Source organism: Aspergillus lucknowensis (assembly GCF_044049455.1).
Source record: "Aspergillus lucknowensis strain CBS 449.75 chromosome Unknown BJX67scaffold_9, whole genome shotgun sequence".
Taxonomy (NCBI): Eukaryota; Fungi; Ascomycota; class Eurotiomycetes; order Eurotiales; family Aspergillaceae; genus Aspergillus; species Aspergillus lucknowensis.
In genome coordinates this window covers 363,452-378,567 of record NW_027263553.1, presented here as the reverse complement: position 1 = coordinate 378,567, position 15,116 = coordinate 363,452, and the positions used below count along the sequence as shown (strand labels likewise).

The following is a 15,116-nucleotide window of genomic DNA, read 5'->3' as shown; positions in this document are numbered from 1 at the left end:
AAGAGCAGATTAAACTATTGCTAGCTTGTTTATATTATATCTAAAAACAAGAGCAGCTTTTTAACTATTATGCAGGTGATTTTATTTCCCATAAAATTAAGGAAATTAAGGAATTAGAAAGGTTAGAAGAAGAAGAGCATAAATAAAAGGAAATTAAAGAAGCATAATAAGTACTAGTTATTCTAAATAAAACCTTACAGGCCCATGTCGCGCAGGCTATTAATACTTTCTTATTACCTTTTTTAGAGGACTTTTCCTTTGACTAGTTTGTTGCTAGAATTCTAGAATCTTTTTAGGGCAATTAAGATGCCTGACTAGTTTCCAAGAGTTATCTTCTAGTAGGTAATCCTTCTATTTAACAAGGTACTAAATCTGACCCTTTTCTATTTATTAGTCTAGGATCTGTTTAATTTTATACTTCTTATTAACTTTAGTTGCTTTATTATTAGTGTTTTCTAGATTTTTTATTAGTTCAAGTAATAAGATATAGAATACTAGGTAAACTTGCATTCTTGCTAGTAGTATTAAGTAGTAGTTATTATTTGCAAGTTTCTTCTTGATTTTAAATAGTCCATATTTCATAGTATTAAGTTTATTGCTTAGTTGTTTGCTTTTAATATTAAAATCCTTTTTTCCTATTATTTATTGTAGCAGGTAAACTCTCTCTTCTTTCTAAAGTTGTAGTATATCCTTATACTTTTTATTATAATAGAACTTTATCTTCTCTTCTACTTATCTAATATTATTGGTTATAGATTAGTATAATACCTTTATATAAGTAACATGCATTAATACTATATCTAATTATTTTTTAGCTGGTAGTAGTTCCTAATATATTCTAGGATTTCTCCCAAGATTTATATAATAAGGTGTAATACCTGTTGTTGTATTTTTTATATTATTAATTATAAATTAAGCTATAGGCAACAATTCTACCTAATTATCTTGATTCTAGTCTATATAATATTATAGGTACTATTTAATTGACTAAATCATTCTTTCTACTTGTCCATTAGTTTGTTGGTAATTAGTAATAAATATATCTTGTCTTGTTCTACATGCTTCTATAAGTATTTTCCAAAACTTTAATATAAATAACTTGTCTTGGTTAGAAGTTATTTACTTTAGTAGTCTAGTCTAAATAAATACTTCTTATAATATTAAATATACTAGCTTTTTTATAGTAATATCCTTCTATATTAATCTAATAATTATATATTTTATATGTTTATATATAACTATAATTATATCTATATATATGATTCCTGTAATAGAATTTTTTAATAGTAGCAATCCCTAGATAAAGTTAACTATAATACTTTCCCATGGTTTTATTAAGATCTCTAGTATTTGTATTTTTCTATATAGTTAGTATTATAATTACTTGTTTTATCTATACTTATTATACTATATAATATAGTCCTATACTCTTTTATATATTTATAGAAAATAATATACTTGTTAAATCTTTTCTATTATTTTCTCAATCTTTTAATACCCTTTAAATAGTAGATTATAGTATCTTTAAATCACTTCCCTAACTATTCTATTAGATACTATAATTGCTCTATTCTATAGCAATACTCTATTATTTTTTTTAATATTATTTGTATTAAACCTCCAAGTCTAGATTATTTTATCTTCTTTTTGTTCTTTCTTGAGTTATACAAAAAACTTGTAATTATTAATTGTAACTACTACTACTAATTATACTTCTTGGTTAAATCATAACCTGTCTTTATTAATTTTTAGCATATTTGTTTCTAGGTTCTTGATATTAATTATATAGTTAGAGTTTCTGCTTAGTATATTTATTATAACATTTTTCTTGCTATTAATATACTTAATCTTGAATTAGTATTATAAAAGCTCTTAAGCCTATTATACTTGTTATCTCTTGAGTTCCTTTATTATTATAAAGAACATTAAGTTCTTATAATCTATTTAGATAATTATTTTATATTTTGCTTCTTGCAAGTAATATTTCTAATACTTAAATTCTTTAACAATTACAAGCATCTCTTGATTATATATATTATAATTCTATTTAGCTTGGGTTATTTTTCTTAAATAAAACAAGATAGGTTGCAATTTCTTATTATTATCTTTTTATTCAAGAACTATTCCTAATCCTCCTTCTAATATATCTATCTTCATATAGTTCTATTACTCTAGGTTATATAATTATAAGATTAGTATTTTTTTAACTATTTTCTTAACCAAATCTATTAATTCCTGTTCCTTCTATCCCTAGATAAATAATATATTATCCTTGAGTAGCTCTGTTATAGATTATAAATTCTATATATATTAGTAAAGATATTCTTGTATATATCCTAATATCCCTAGAAATCCTTGTATTTCCTTCTTGTTAGTTAGTATTAGCTAATTTAGTATTATATCAACCTTTTCTTGTAATATTTGCTATTCTTCTAGTATAAGCTTTATACCTAGATATTTGATTTTAGTAGTATTAAATTTACACTTCCTAATATTTAGTATAAGTCCTGCTTCTAGTATTATTATTATAACTTCTTAAATATATCTCTCATGTTTCTTAGGGTTTTTTAAATAGATAATCATATTATTAAAGTACAAAACAACAATCTTGTTAAGGTATTATTATAATATATAAGTTATAAACCTTAAGAATTCTATAGGTAATTATATAAGTCCTATAGATATAACAACCTATTTATATAATTCTTGATCTATAAAAAATGCTATTTTCTAGATATTATCTTTATATATCAAGAGATTGTAATAACCCTATTGCATATTAAAAATAGTTATAATTTTTACTTTTTATAGTAAATCCCTTTTTTATCTTATATATAGTACTTTATTTGCATCTAGTATTATAGTATTATTAAGTTTTCTATAATTAATTACTATTCTTATTTTTCTATTCTTCTTTGGCACAAATATTGGTTATAATAATATCTTAGATTTTAATTCTTATATATATCTAGCTTCTAAGAATTTCTTAATAAACTTGTCTTTTATTACTAATTCCTTAGATAACTTTTAAAATTACTTGACCTATAGTAACTTAATATTTAGTTTTAGTAATATCCTTGCTTTATACTATAGTTTATAACTAGGTAATTAATAATCTAGTTTTACAAATAGTTTAATAAACTTGTAGTACTTTATTAGTAATAGCTTTTTAATTTTAGCAAGTTTGGCTTTATAAATTTTCTTTAGCTTGGGACATCTATTCTTTACAAGTTAGATTCTTGTTCTATTATTCCTAGTTATTTTACTTAATACTCTTTATAACATCCTATTTATTACTTTTATTTAAATAGTTCCTTGTTCTAAGATATTTATTACCTTTTGATCCTTACTATTAAAGATTATTCCTAATTCTTCTCTAGTATTATAAGCTTGTATATTATAGTCTTGTTTTTCTACAACTAAATAGCATTCCCTGATCACAACTTCTCCTTTTATCTAGTTAATAATTAGTTCTTGTCTTATTAACCAAGGCATTCCTATAATTATATTATATAGTCTTTCTTCTATTAGTATAATCTTAAATATTAGATCCTTACTATATATTCCCGAGTTTATTTAAATAATCCTTGTTCTTATTTTAGGTTTATGGTATAGTACCTTGCCTCTAAATCTAATAATTTTAAGGCTTTATCTAGTTAGGTTGGATTTAATCCTATATTATTTGGTAAACTTAGGTTCTATAAAATTGTCTAATACTTTAGAATCTATTAGAATCCTTGCTTTATATTTATTAATTATAGCAAGTATAACTAGTAATATCTAGCTTTTAATTATATAGAGCTAAACCTCTTATTAGTATTTCTTATACTATTTCTATTTCTCTCTAATATAATAATTCTTGTTGTGTGTTGCTGGCAGTCCTTTAGGATAAAAAACACATCCTTTAATTTAGTAGTTGTATATTATCAAGTAAAAGTAACATGGATATCCTTTGCTTGTAAAAGCATAGTTATAATTTTTTTTTATAGGATATTTATAGTCTAGCTTCTTTAATATACTTAGTTCTTGTAAATACCATCCATGTTCTTGTTTTATATAGATATATCTTCTATAAAAGTTGTTATAACAAAACATCTAATTAATTTTTTAGTATATTATTCCTCCAAGAATCAGGTAATAATTGTATAGGCAGTTTCGCATGTGTCTAATCTAATTATCATAAAAGCATGTTCCTCTTGAGTTTAATATCTGTTTAAATTCTTCTACTATTTATTTATATACTTCTCCATGTTCTAGGCATGGTAGAAACATCTAGTCTCTATATTATTTATATTCTATAATATAATCTTGCTATGTTTTCCTAGACTATTTCTAATATATTATTTATAGTAGTATGCAAGTACAAGATTTATTTTCCAAGAAGTTACTAATCTTATAGTTTTTATTTTCTTACAGGGTTTCCATCTGTATTTTACAAGTCTTATACTAAGTTATTGCTATTTTATCAGTAATCTAAGCTATTAACCATATATAGAACTTATTGGTTAAAAAAGAGATCTTATTATTATTATCTTGTTTCTCTTTTGCCAAGTAATATTATTTATTATCTATATTATTAGATTTATACTAGCAAATTTTATAGTAATCTTTATACTTCTAAATATATGGTTCTACTATAGGTAATTTATTAGTATTATATAATATCTAAGCTAACCTCTCTTTAAAATCTAGTAAATATCTTCTCTATTTTTTAGTATCTAATATCTATATTTTCTTATATCTTTAGTACTATTCCTTTTTTTTTTTTTTGTAGTATTCTATATTTTTTTCTTTTTTTTTATTAATATCTATGTTTTTATTGCTAATTTCTATAGTTATAATAATATTAGCTAATCTTCTTATATTTTCTTGTTATTCTTTGTATAGCTTATTTAATTTTAAGGTAACAATTATATTATCTCCCATGCTGACAAGTATATAGGTAGCATGAATATCTTTAGTTATATATGCTGGCTGCTATTCCTAGTCTATTAGTTTAGTTACTATTCTAATAGTATTAACTTGTGCTTTATAGACTGTCTATATAATACTTAATTACAAATTATAGATAGCTAGTCCTTGATCCTTCTTGATATAGCAATTTTTTATAATATATCTAGGTTTATTATACTTGAAACATTTTCTATTAAACTTTCTCTTTCTTTTGCTATTCTAGTTGTTTTATCAAGTCTTGCTAATAGTAGTATTTATCTGTATTTTAATATCCCTATCCTTGTCTTGTTATTACTTCTAATAGTTAAATAGTTTCTTTTATTACTATTCCTCAAGCTATTGTTTGGTATATTAAGTTTTGACTTTAGATATTTAATTAATAAGTTTGTTTAGAATCTTAGGCTTATTATTAATTAATACAAGTATATCCTTAGTCCTTGCCTTTAATCCTTTATAATAGGCAGACTTGAGTATATTATCTCCCTATATTAGGTTAGATATAATCTAGTAGAACTTTGTAGTATATTCCCTATAAATTATTTTTTCTTAATATAACAAGTAGATCTAATTCTTAGTAATTTTTACAATATTCTAGTCTCTAAATACTTGCTTAAGCTATTCCTTAAAAGCTTTATATTTATTAAAGATCGTGTTAGTCATAGGCTTTCTCTAGTATCGCGGTTTTTCCTAATAGTCATGTATATAGGGTTTAAACTAGCTAAATACAGGTCTTTTAAGGTAAGAGATAGCAAACATAACCTTATTAAACTCAGGTATACTTCCTAGGTTATTAATATAGAGGTGCATGTCTATTATAATTAGGTAACTTCTTAGGGTTACTTGCTTACCTTTAAATAGTTTAGGTTTGTTTATCTTAATACCCTTAAATATCTATAATACACTAACTTGGTTTAACAAGGAGTTGACTATATTGCCCAACTACACAATTTTCTTAGAGTTAGTTGGTTCTTAAGTAGCAACAGATTCTCTAGAAATAGTAGCTGCTAGATTCCTAGAAATACTACTATCTCCTGCTATATTAATAGTAGATACTTCTTTTTACTTAATCAAGAGTTTATTATTATTAGATTTAGGGTCTGCTAATTAATCTATAGGAGAATGCCTAAAAATATTCTTGATAGGGTAAAAAGAATATAAGATATTTTAGAATTAAATAAAGTATAGAAAAAGGCAGATAACTAAAGTAATTAGTAAATAATAGGTGTATTATTAATCTAGTTAATAATAGATAGTAAACAAAACTTTTAAATATAGGTAATAATAGTCCTTATATATTTATTCCTATAATATCCTTGAGTACTATATGATACTTACATTAAAATGCCTGCTCTATTATCTCTAATCATATTAGATTGCCTGATACTACTATAGTCCAAGTTAGCCCTAGCATCATATCGCTTGATACAACCAGGTCAGCACATCTTTTATCCATTGCGCTGCGGCCTAGCGCTGCGGCACAGCAGATCCATTGGCTGTCAATGTCCAAGTTCTCTGACAATGGGATATCAAGGTGATCAGTTCGGTCGGGTGATTGACGCTTGGGAAATATGTTATCAGTTATAGCTATAACTTAATAGTTATAGTAACTAATAGTAATAATTAACTATTAACGTAAATCCCGACCGAGCTGCCCACCTCTGTATTCCATATTAAATGGCCGTTTTTAAGAGTTCAATATCCCAACAACCACATAATTTAGAGGGATAAAATAAATATAGTTAGGTATATATGCCCTAAAGCTAAGAAAATATCTATTTTGTACGACCCAAATTCTTTATATTATCCCAATTATATTCAAATAATCGAAATTACCAAAAATACGGGCGTAATTTATATTACCCTTAAAAGTATAAAGCTAGGTAGGTTATAACCCTTATATATCTATATATTACATACTAGTAAGCTTTATAAATAAGTTATAACTCCTCTAGAGGCTTGGTTGCTGAGATATTCAACTCTTAAAAACGGCCATTTAATATGGAATACAGAGGTGGGCAGTTTGGTCGGGATTTACGTTAACGTATTTCCCAACCAAGCGGATCACCCAACCGAGCGGATCACCTCCTCGATTTCGGTCGCGCTTTTAGAACTTGAATCGATTCTCAACCACCAACCAACGCCAATATAGATTAAAATTAGGTAACTAAAGGAGCAGGACATCTAGTTCTAATATGGCCCTGAATATTATAGTTTAAACAGGTTGGTAGAGCGCGTCTTGGCGCCTTAGAAGGTTGAGCTGCAGACATTATTAAAGACCCCCCTACCTTACATTCTTGATCATTTCTCAACACCATAAGGTCCCTACCTTCCTATATTAATAGGCCTTCATTATTAGGTATCTAGTGTTTAGACCAGCACCTTTTCTACCTCGCCTTCTTATTTTCCATGTGGAGCTTGTGGTTTTCCTGGGCTAGATAGGTAGTATTATATAGAGCTATCTTGCAGCCTTTTAGAACTTGCTATAAGGCTATTTTTAAAGGTGTTAGAGGACTTTAAGAACTATTTTTAAGCAATTTTTTAAGTAAAGATACTTTTTTCTGTAGCTGGTGAACTATATAAGATATTGCTAGCATTAAGGAGCTTATAAAGCCCCTATTACAGCTCCCAGGTAGAGTTGGTATAGCAAGCATGATATTTAACCTGTCAAGAACTTGCTTGGGGTCAAATAGCTGTATACCAGCTGTAGTAAAGCTGCTTTGAATATTTTGAGGCGTAAAAATAGTTATACGGGCCATGGGATAGGCCTTTAGGAAGTTAAATTTGTTAATATAGTGGAACCCTAAGCGCATTCTTGATTCAACTAAACTACTATATATAGACTTTAAAGGACCAAAGCAACTAATATCAAGAGGCTGTAGAAGATATAATAAATAAGAAGGCATGTAAATAGCTATAATATTGTTTTTACTACAGATTTTATTAAAGGCAGGTATAAGATGACTTCCATGGCTGTCTAATATAAGTAATTGATATTGGCTAACTATACAGCTACTAGTTGCAGGAATAAAAACCTTTTAAAGCTACTAGAGGCCTATCTTATTTATAGTCTAACTATTAGGACTTAATTTAATCTTCTAGTTTGTTGGCAAGGCAAGTTCTTCATACCATCCCTTAATATAAACCTTTCCTTTGAAGATAATGCATGTAGGAACTGACCACCTTATTAAATTAATACTTTTAATTGTTATCACCCACTTGTGATTCCCAGGTTAAATAAAGTGAGGTTTTCCAGGCATCTAAGATCTAGTAACTACCTTAGTAGTTGCTATTTAACCCATAGCAAAGCTAGTTTTGTCAAAGTTATAGATATCTTTATCCAATATACCATATTCAATCTGGACCTGCTAGAGTTGCTCAAACCACCCCTTTATAACCTTAGGATCCTCGTATTTGGCTTGATTATAATCATACTTCCTTGTATATCAAGATTGGACTTCTTCACAGCGTTAAATAAGGTTTGTAACCCAGTTCTTTCTAATAGATATAGATGGAGTTGCTATATCTACTTGCAGGATAAGATTAGCTATCTCATGGACCTGCACATGCCTTGGGGGGACTCCACGTGTATCCTAAGATACTATCCAATTAACTAAATAGTCTTCTTGAAGCTAAGAAAGCCTGTGGCTATTTGCGCGGAGTTCTGCGCGAAAAGGTCAACCCTAAAGTTGTTTGTTAAGTATTGTATAGGGAACTTTAAAAGCCCTTGCTGCACAACAAATACCCTGAATTTTAGACTTTTTTAAAGCTTTGATAGCAAGTTGGATCCTACCCTCTTGCTCAACCAATTTTTGACAACTTTGACGCGCTTTTGGTGGCATGGTGGTGGTTTGAATTCGACGTGTTGAACGGCGCGTTGAAAATCGAGGAGGTGATCCGCTCGGTTGGGTGATCCGCTCGGTTGGGTGATCCGCTCGGTTGGGTGATCCGCTCGGTTGGGAAATACGTTAGGGAATATGCCACATGACTAATGTGGCATTCCACTGGTAGCTTATTAATATCGCGAGAACAGCATATAGCATTACGAACATGATATGCTGTTCCAGCCCTAAGTCACAACATGACTGAACTGATGAGCTGAGATTTACTATAATCGCGATTGATTTCTAATATCATGGCAATATATATACTCCCATACAGCTTGACGGCATCTCAAGTGCATCAGTACCAATCCACGATCCATAAGACCCAACAGTCTACCTTCCTTCCCCAAATATGACACAAATAAACCAAGCTGCATGGCTTGTCGAAGCAGGCAAACCTCTCGAAGTCCGGGAGGCTCCAATGCCAACTCCTGGCTCCGGGGAGATTGTTGTGAAGAACGCCGCAATTGCCATCAACCCGCTGGACACCCACATGCAGGACTCCGGCGTCTTCGTGAAGGAATGGCCCGCCATCCTTGGGTGTGATGTAGCAGGAGAAGTCCACGATGTTGGAGCAGATGTAACGCGCCTCAAGAAAGGCGATCGAGTTATTGGGTAAGCGCAACTCATCCTCCTATTCCTCCCATCCAGCCCATAGCAACTGATCCCGACTAACATTGACACAGCCACGCCATCAACCTTGTAACCAGCCAGCCAAGGGACGGTGCATACGCGCTATACACCGTCATCCGCGCTGATAAAGCCGCCATCCTTCCAGACAGTATCCCATTCACGCACGGCGTCGTCGTTCCATTTGCCCTCGAGGCAGCCGTCTGCGTACTCTCGGTGAAAGAACCTGGGACAGCCCTACCCGGCGTGTCAACTCCAGCTCTAGGCCTTCCGTACCCTTCCCTCGAGGACCCGGCCGAATCCCCACGGAAAACCCTAATCGTCTACGGCGCCTCCTCCTCCGTCGGCTCAATGACAACGCAACTCGCGACGGCAGCCGGAATCCACGTTATCGCGATCGCGGGAGCGCACAGCGTCGCTCTCTGCCAGCGCTGCGGCGCATCCGAGGTGCTCGACCACAAGGATCCAGACCTCGTCCATAAAGCCGTCACAGCGGTTAAAGACTCTACCTTCGAATTCATTGGGATATTTGACGCAATTTCTACGCCTGAGACGTATACGCGTGACCTCGAGATCCTGGCGCAGGTGGGGGGTGGACAACTTGCTGCTGTGCATCCTCCGCCTGCCGATGTGCCAGGGAATGTTAAAGCGGGGATGATCTTTGCCGTTGACGATGTTGCGGGGCCTGTTTGGAGGGAGTATGTTACGTCCGCGCTGGAGATGGGTAGACTGAAGGCGCTTCCAGAGCCGGTTATTGTTGGGAAAGGGCTAGAGGGGGTTCAATTGGCCCTGGAGAAGTATAGGGTGGGTGTGAGCGCTACGAAGCTTGTGGTAGAGCTGTAGAGATTAGCCCTGCTCTGCTACATTAGGGGAACAGACAGATTTTTATAGTTTGTATGCACCGTGTGTTGTGCTGCTCGCGTTCTTTATATGAATCTTTGAGATATTTAAACAGAAAGCTCAGTCAAATGATATTGTATCAAGAAATACATGAAAAGTAAGGCACATCATGGCCAAAGTCCTCTCCTCCCCACTTCCTATCCTCACTGGAGCCCAAACCTCTTTTGAAAATGTATTCTTAAGCATTTCGGAAGAGCGCAATATTCTCATTGAAGACATTGCCATTATCGGCGTAATTGGCCATGCTCTCCCCATCGATATCCGCCATGCTGTCAACGCCAACGGTGTTGAGGTTGTACACAGAAATACTTGAGTCACCCTCAATACTGAAGACCGAGTTCTGGCACACGGTTCCTGAATCTTGGGCGGAGCATGCTATGCAGCTATTAGCGAATACAATCATTTACCCTTACTGGTACTGGGAGGGATCTTACAAGCATCATTGTTGATAAAGAACGAGTACAATCCAGCGCCGTAGACTAGGATATCCGATGAATCGACCACACGGAGACCCCATCCGACAGCGCAGTTTCCGTCCTTCCCAGAGCACGACTTCTCGAAGTCGGGGTCGTTCAGGTCGGCGACGACGGGGAAGGGCTCGGTGGCGATAGGGTTGGGCTGGTAGTATCTGCTCTGTTGTCAGTACTTGGTTGATTCGGGCATGGGGACATGTCCTTACGCAGACTCAGTCTGGATCTGGCCCATGTAGATATTCTTGGTGTTGACGAGCTGGTACTGGTAGAGCACGTTGTGCTCAACAGCTGTGCCGGAGCTGAGGCTTGGTTAGCTGTGTGTTATCTTCAGTGGACTGGGGGGACTTACAGCCAAATATTGCCCTCCGTGCTCTCGATCAGAAGACCACGTCCACTATAGAGAGTGATCTGGCTATCGCCATCAATGTCGCTAAGCAAGAAGTTAGCAAAGCAGCCCGGGTCCACCGAAATAGAGTTATGAAACCCACTGATCAGCAACCCAGAACCAGCTATTCTCAATATAAAGCCCATTCGCCTCCTTCGTAATATGCATGAGCATATACGCCACAATGCAATCCGGATTCGGTGTCCCCGGAGGGATCGTCGTATCAGGAGAAACAAGACACTGTTCCTGCTGTTGCTCAGAGCCAGCAAACCCGCCCACGCGGGTATGAACTTCCCACATGCCGGACGGCTCATCGGACGGCGAAGACAGGTTCCATTCGATGAGAATAGCCCCGGCCTGCGCGCCCCTCGTGCTGACAATCATATCGGACCACTCGACCTGGCCGGTCTGGCCAGACTCGCCGACTTGGACGACGGGTTTGGGGTTTTCCATGTCGTTGAAGAAGTCGCCGCTCGAGAGGATGACGGGGAGGGCCTCGCCGACAATGCGCGAACCCGCGGGGATTTGCAGGGTCTTGGTGACGACGTAGATACCGGCGTCGAAGAAAACGATTTTACCAGAGGAGGCGGCATCGTCGATAACCGATTGCAGGGCTTCGGTGTCGTCCGTGGATGCGTCGCCCTTGGCGCCTCCGTCACGGACACTGGAGAAGGACGAGGCGCTTTCGGATGTATACTGCGGCTTCGAGCGTTCATAGTACCGATCGCCCTGGACAAGACTCTCCGGGCGCTTGTTTGCCGTGATAGTATCCGCAAAGGACTCCGGGCCGTCCGGCGTGTACCGGTGTCCCTGGCCCCAGGCTTCAATCGTCCCATCGGTACCCTCAAGAATGGTGCTACTATTCCCCTTCACGACAGCGGGAACATTCTGAATCTCGACATTCTCAATAATCACGCTCCCCGCGGTGACGGGCTTGGAGGAGGAATCGCGCGCGGTCAGGATGCCAACAGGGGTGTTTGTGATGGAGCTGTCGATGAGGGTGATCGAGCTGACGGCTTGTTCGTCGTGGCCACCGGCGGAGATATCAATGCCAACCTCGCAGTCGTTGATGCTGATGCTCTTGTATGTCCAGCCCCAGTCCCAGTAGTGGCTGATGGCGGTTTTGGCGTTGTTGAAGGTCAGGTTGCGCACGGTGAATTGCTGGTTTCCGAGACCGGCTGCGACGTTGCCTCCGTTGAAGACCAGGTCGCCCAGGAATCCCGCGGATCCTATAGCCAACCTGATTAGATTCTGGGTTCTGGGGTAGGTGCCAGGGGGGAACTAACCGCTCTCGCAGAAAATGCCCTGATGCTGGGTCCCCTCCGCGTCGCTCAACTCGAACACGATGTTCTGAAGGCTCGTCGCCTGTGCAGTTGGCCAGTGAATACCACTAACCGTGTTCCCAGCAGGAACGTCCCGCAGATCAAAGACAAAGTTGCGAATAGTTCTGAAGAACACGGTGGTTGAGACCCAGTTCAAGTCTGAGGTGAAGTACGGATCAGCGTCAATCAGGTAGCCACCATTGAAGTTGGCAGAGCCTTTGAGAACGGGGAGATCATTCGCGTCGCCAACGATATGGGTGATATAGTAGTCGAAGATGGGTGCAGAGATCACATACGTGCCCGGTGGGAAGTAAACCAGGGCAGGCATGGTGGTATCTGAGATGCATTCCTGGCCGCAGCGGTCTCCGCTGGCGATGGCTTCTTGAATAGCAGCTGTGTCGTCGGTTACTCCATCGCCTATGCCTTATTAGTCTGTAACAGAATAAACCACTATTATATAGGACCGGATCCTACCTGTGGCACCGAAATCCTTCACATTCCGATACACCTTGTATCCCTCTGGTGCAGTGGGAGAGATACCCTGGTGCTTCATCGAATCAAGCCAGAATGTGCCATTAGCAGCAGCATCTGCATGACTTTGGGATACAGGTTTCACGCTCTTCCCATGGGGTGTGGTCTTCCCAGGTGCTTTATACGCTGCATTTCCGTAGTCCTTTAGGGCTCGGTCGACGGCAATGTCCACTGATGGGATCTCCAGCACTGCAGCAGAGGCGCCCAGCGCAAAGAGAGCAAGCGCGAGAGGTTGAAGGCGGACCATGGCTCCAGAGGCTTCTGATCCTCGTTGAGTCTCTGGAAGATGTGAATATTTGGGTCTCAATCGCCAGTATTTATACCCGTCGCCGATTCTCAATGTGAACGTTGGCGAAGGAATTGCGTCCGAAGGCTATCCTGGTATAACATGTCCCAGAACTCAATGACGACGCTAATCTATGGCGCACAAGGGACCGCATGCATCCATTGCTCGACGGCGTGCCTTCAACGCCGAAGGATTCAGTCACAGGTAGACAATCCCCACAAGGCAAGGTGTCTTGATGCGGGGGTGAAGAACTCGAATAGCAGCCCTACAACCCATTGTCGGCTGAAGATCCAACCTATGACAGGCTCAGTGAAGGAATAACCTTTTGTTTAGTTTAATTAAGGGGCCAAGCTTGGAGCTTTCACGCGATTCGCACAATCCTTCCTGGCATCTCCGCTAATCCGCGCCCATCTGCAAGGAACTGCTACCGGACGTTCGATCAGCGGAGTCATGGCTGAAAGGCGCCGAACCCCCGTCTGTTGTCCCATCCGACACTCCGCAAGGGCTCCGCATGTGGTGACGCTCGACCCCATCTTCCCAGGGTGTCCAGGATCGCGGGGTCAGGGCTTCGAACCTGTGTCTGGATATTGTCTTCGCCTTGCCATGATTGCTGATCGAAGTGGAGCTCACGTCCCTCCATGGCATGTGTAGACATGAAACATGCTGGGGGCCATAACTGTTCTTCGCTCCCTGAGATTCTCTGAACTAAACAGCGGAGACGGCCACATAGATCGCAGTGTATAAAACTACCATCGATTTTTCTGCAAAATGACGCTCAGCACTGCGATGATCGACTGCCTCAATCCCACCCACCATGGCCTCTCTCCTCCTCACCACGGTCTTAGCTTCCACTACCCTTGGCCAAGCAACAGGGAAGCGCGGTCTGGCGTACAACAACGACAACCCCTCCAAGGACGCGGTCTACGCAAACCTGTTCAAAGGCAACGAGAAGGTATCATGGGCCTACGACTGGGGATACCCCGCGTGGAACTTGGACCCCTCCTTCGAGTTGTATGCACTCTACCCCTCTCCACGGGCACCGCGATGAGTATCCCACTGATCAACACAGCGTCCCCATGCTCTGGGGCCTCCCCTCCGGCGCGGCTGGCGAGTGGACAGACGCGGTCCAAACACCAGGCGTAGTCAACATTCTCGGCTTCAACGAGCCTGACCTAACCTACGACGCATCGTCGAATATCCTCCCAGCCGACGCCGCAGCCGGGTACATCGAGTATATCCAGCCCTTCGCAGGCACCGTCCGCATTGGCTCCCCCAGCGTCCTGTGGAACAACGAGGGTCCGTCCTCTGGGGGACCCTACAACTCTACCGTCTGGACGGAGTTCTTCCTCGGGAACTGTACGGGGTGCCAGTTGGATTTCCTTGCGATCCACTGGTACCAGGACTGTTTTGCGGCCGACGGACAAAAGGGCGCAGACTGGTTTATCGGGAACGTGACGAACGCACACGAAACACTCGACCTGCCGATCTGGGTGACGGAGTTCGAGTGCTACGGGGAAGAAGACGAGCAGATTGCGTTCTTGGAAGAGGTGCTGCCCTGGATGGATGGGCAGGAGTATGTAGAGCGGTATGCGTATTTCGGGGCGTTTCCGAAGTACTTGATTAACGAGGCTGGGGATGGATTGTCAGACCTGGGAAGGGCGTATGCAACCATCTGAGTCGAGGGCATTGTGTATATCGCGCGGATCGTGTTCTTCCTGACTGTTCTATCGGAGGATTGTTCGAGATCTGCATCGC

General features: G+C 38.5%; 3 protein-coding genes across 3 annotated transcripts; 2 read left to right on the top strand and 1 right to left on the bottom strand.

Annotated features, from left to right (window-relative positions):
• Positions 1–9,186: 9,186 nt before the first annotated feature.
• BJX67DRAFT_370760 (zinc-binding alcohol dehydrogenase family protein) lies at positions 9,187–10,307 on the top strand (the record flags this gene model as incomplete). The annotated part of the gene is made up of 2 exons (XM_071030965.1): positions 9,187–9,449; positions 9,521–10,307. 2 exons carry the CDS (start codon positions 9,187–9,189, stop codon positions 10,305–10,307), a joined length of 1,050 nt encoding a protein of 349 aa, XP_070888525.1.
• A 154-nt stretch (positions 10,308–10,461) lies between these two features.
• Positions 10,462–13,322, bottom strand: BJX67DRAFT_392073 (glycoside hydrolase family 55 protein; the record flags this gene model as incomplete). Its single annotated transcript, XM_071034890.1, has 7 exons — positions 10,462–10,739; positions 10,799–10,992; positions 11,044–11,136; positions 11,187–11,267; positions 11,326–12,451; positions 12,509–12,967; positions 13,019–13,322. 7 exons carry the CDS (start codon positions 13,320–13,322, stop codon positions 10,543–10,545), a joined length of 2,454 nt encoding a protein of 817 aa, XP_070888524.1. The 3' UTR covers positions 10,462–10,542.
• An 853-nt stretch (positions 13,323–14,175) lies between these two features.
• BJX67DRAFT_379094 (glycoside hydrolase family protein) lies at positions 14,176–15,037 on the top strand (the record flags this gene model as incomplete). Its single annotated transcript, XM_071032494.1, has 2 exons — positions 14,176–14,372; positions 14,431–15,037. 2 exons carry the CDS (start codon positions 14,176–14,178, stop codon positions 15,035–15,037), a joined length of 804 nt encoding a protein of 267 aa, XP_070888523.1.
• Between the last annotated feature and the right edge of the window lie 79 nt (positions 15,038–15,116).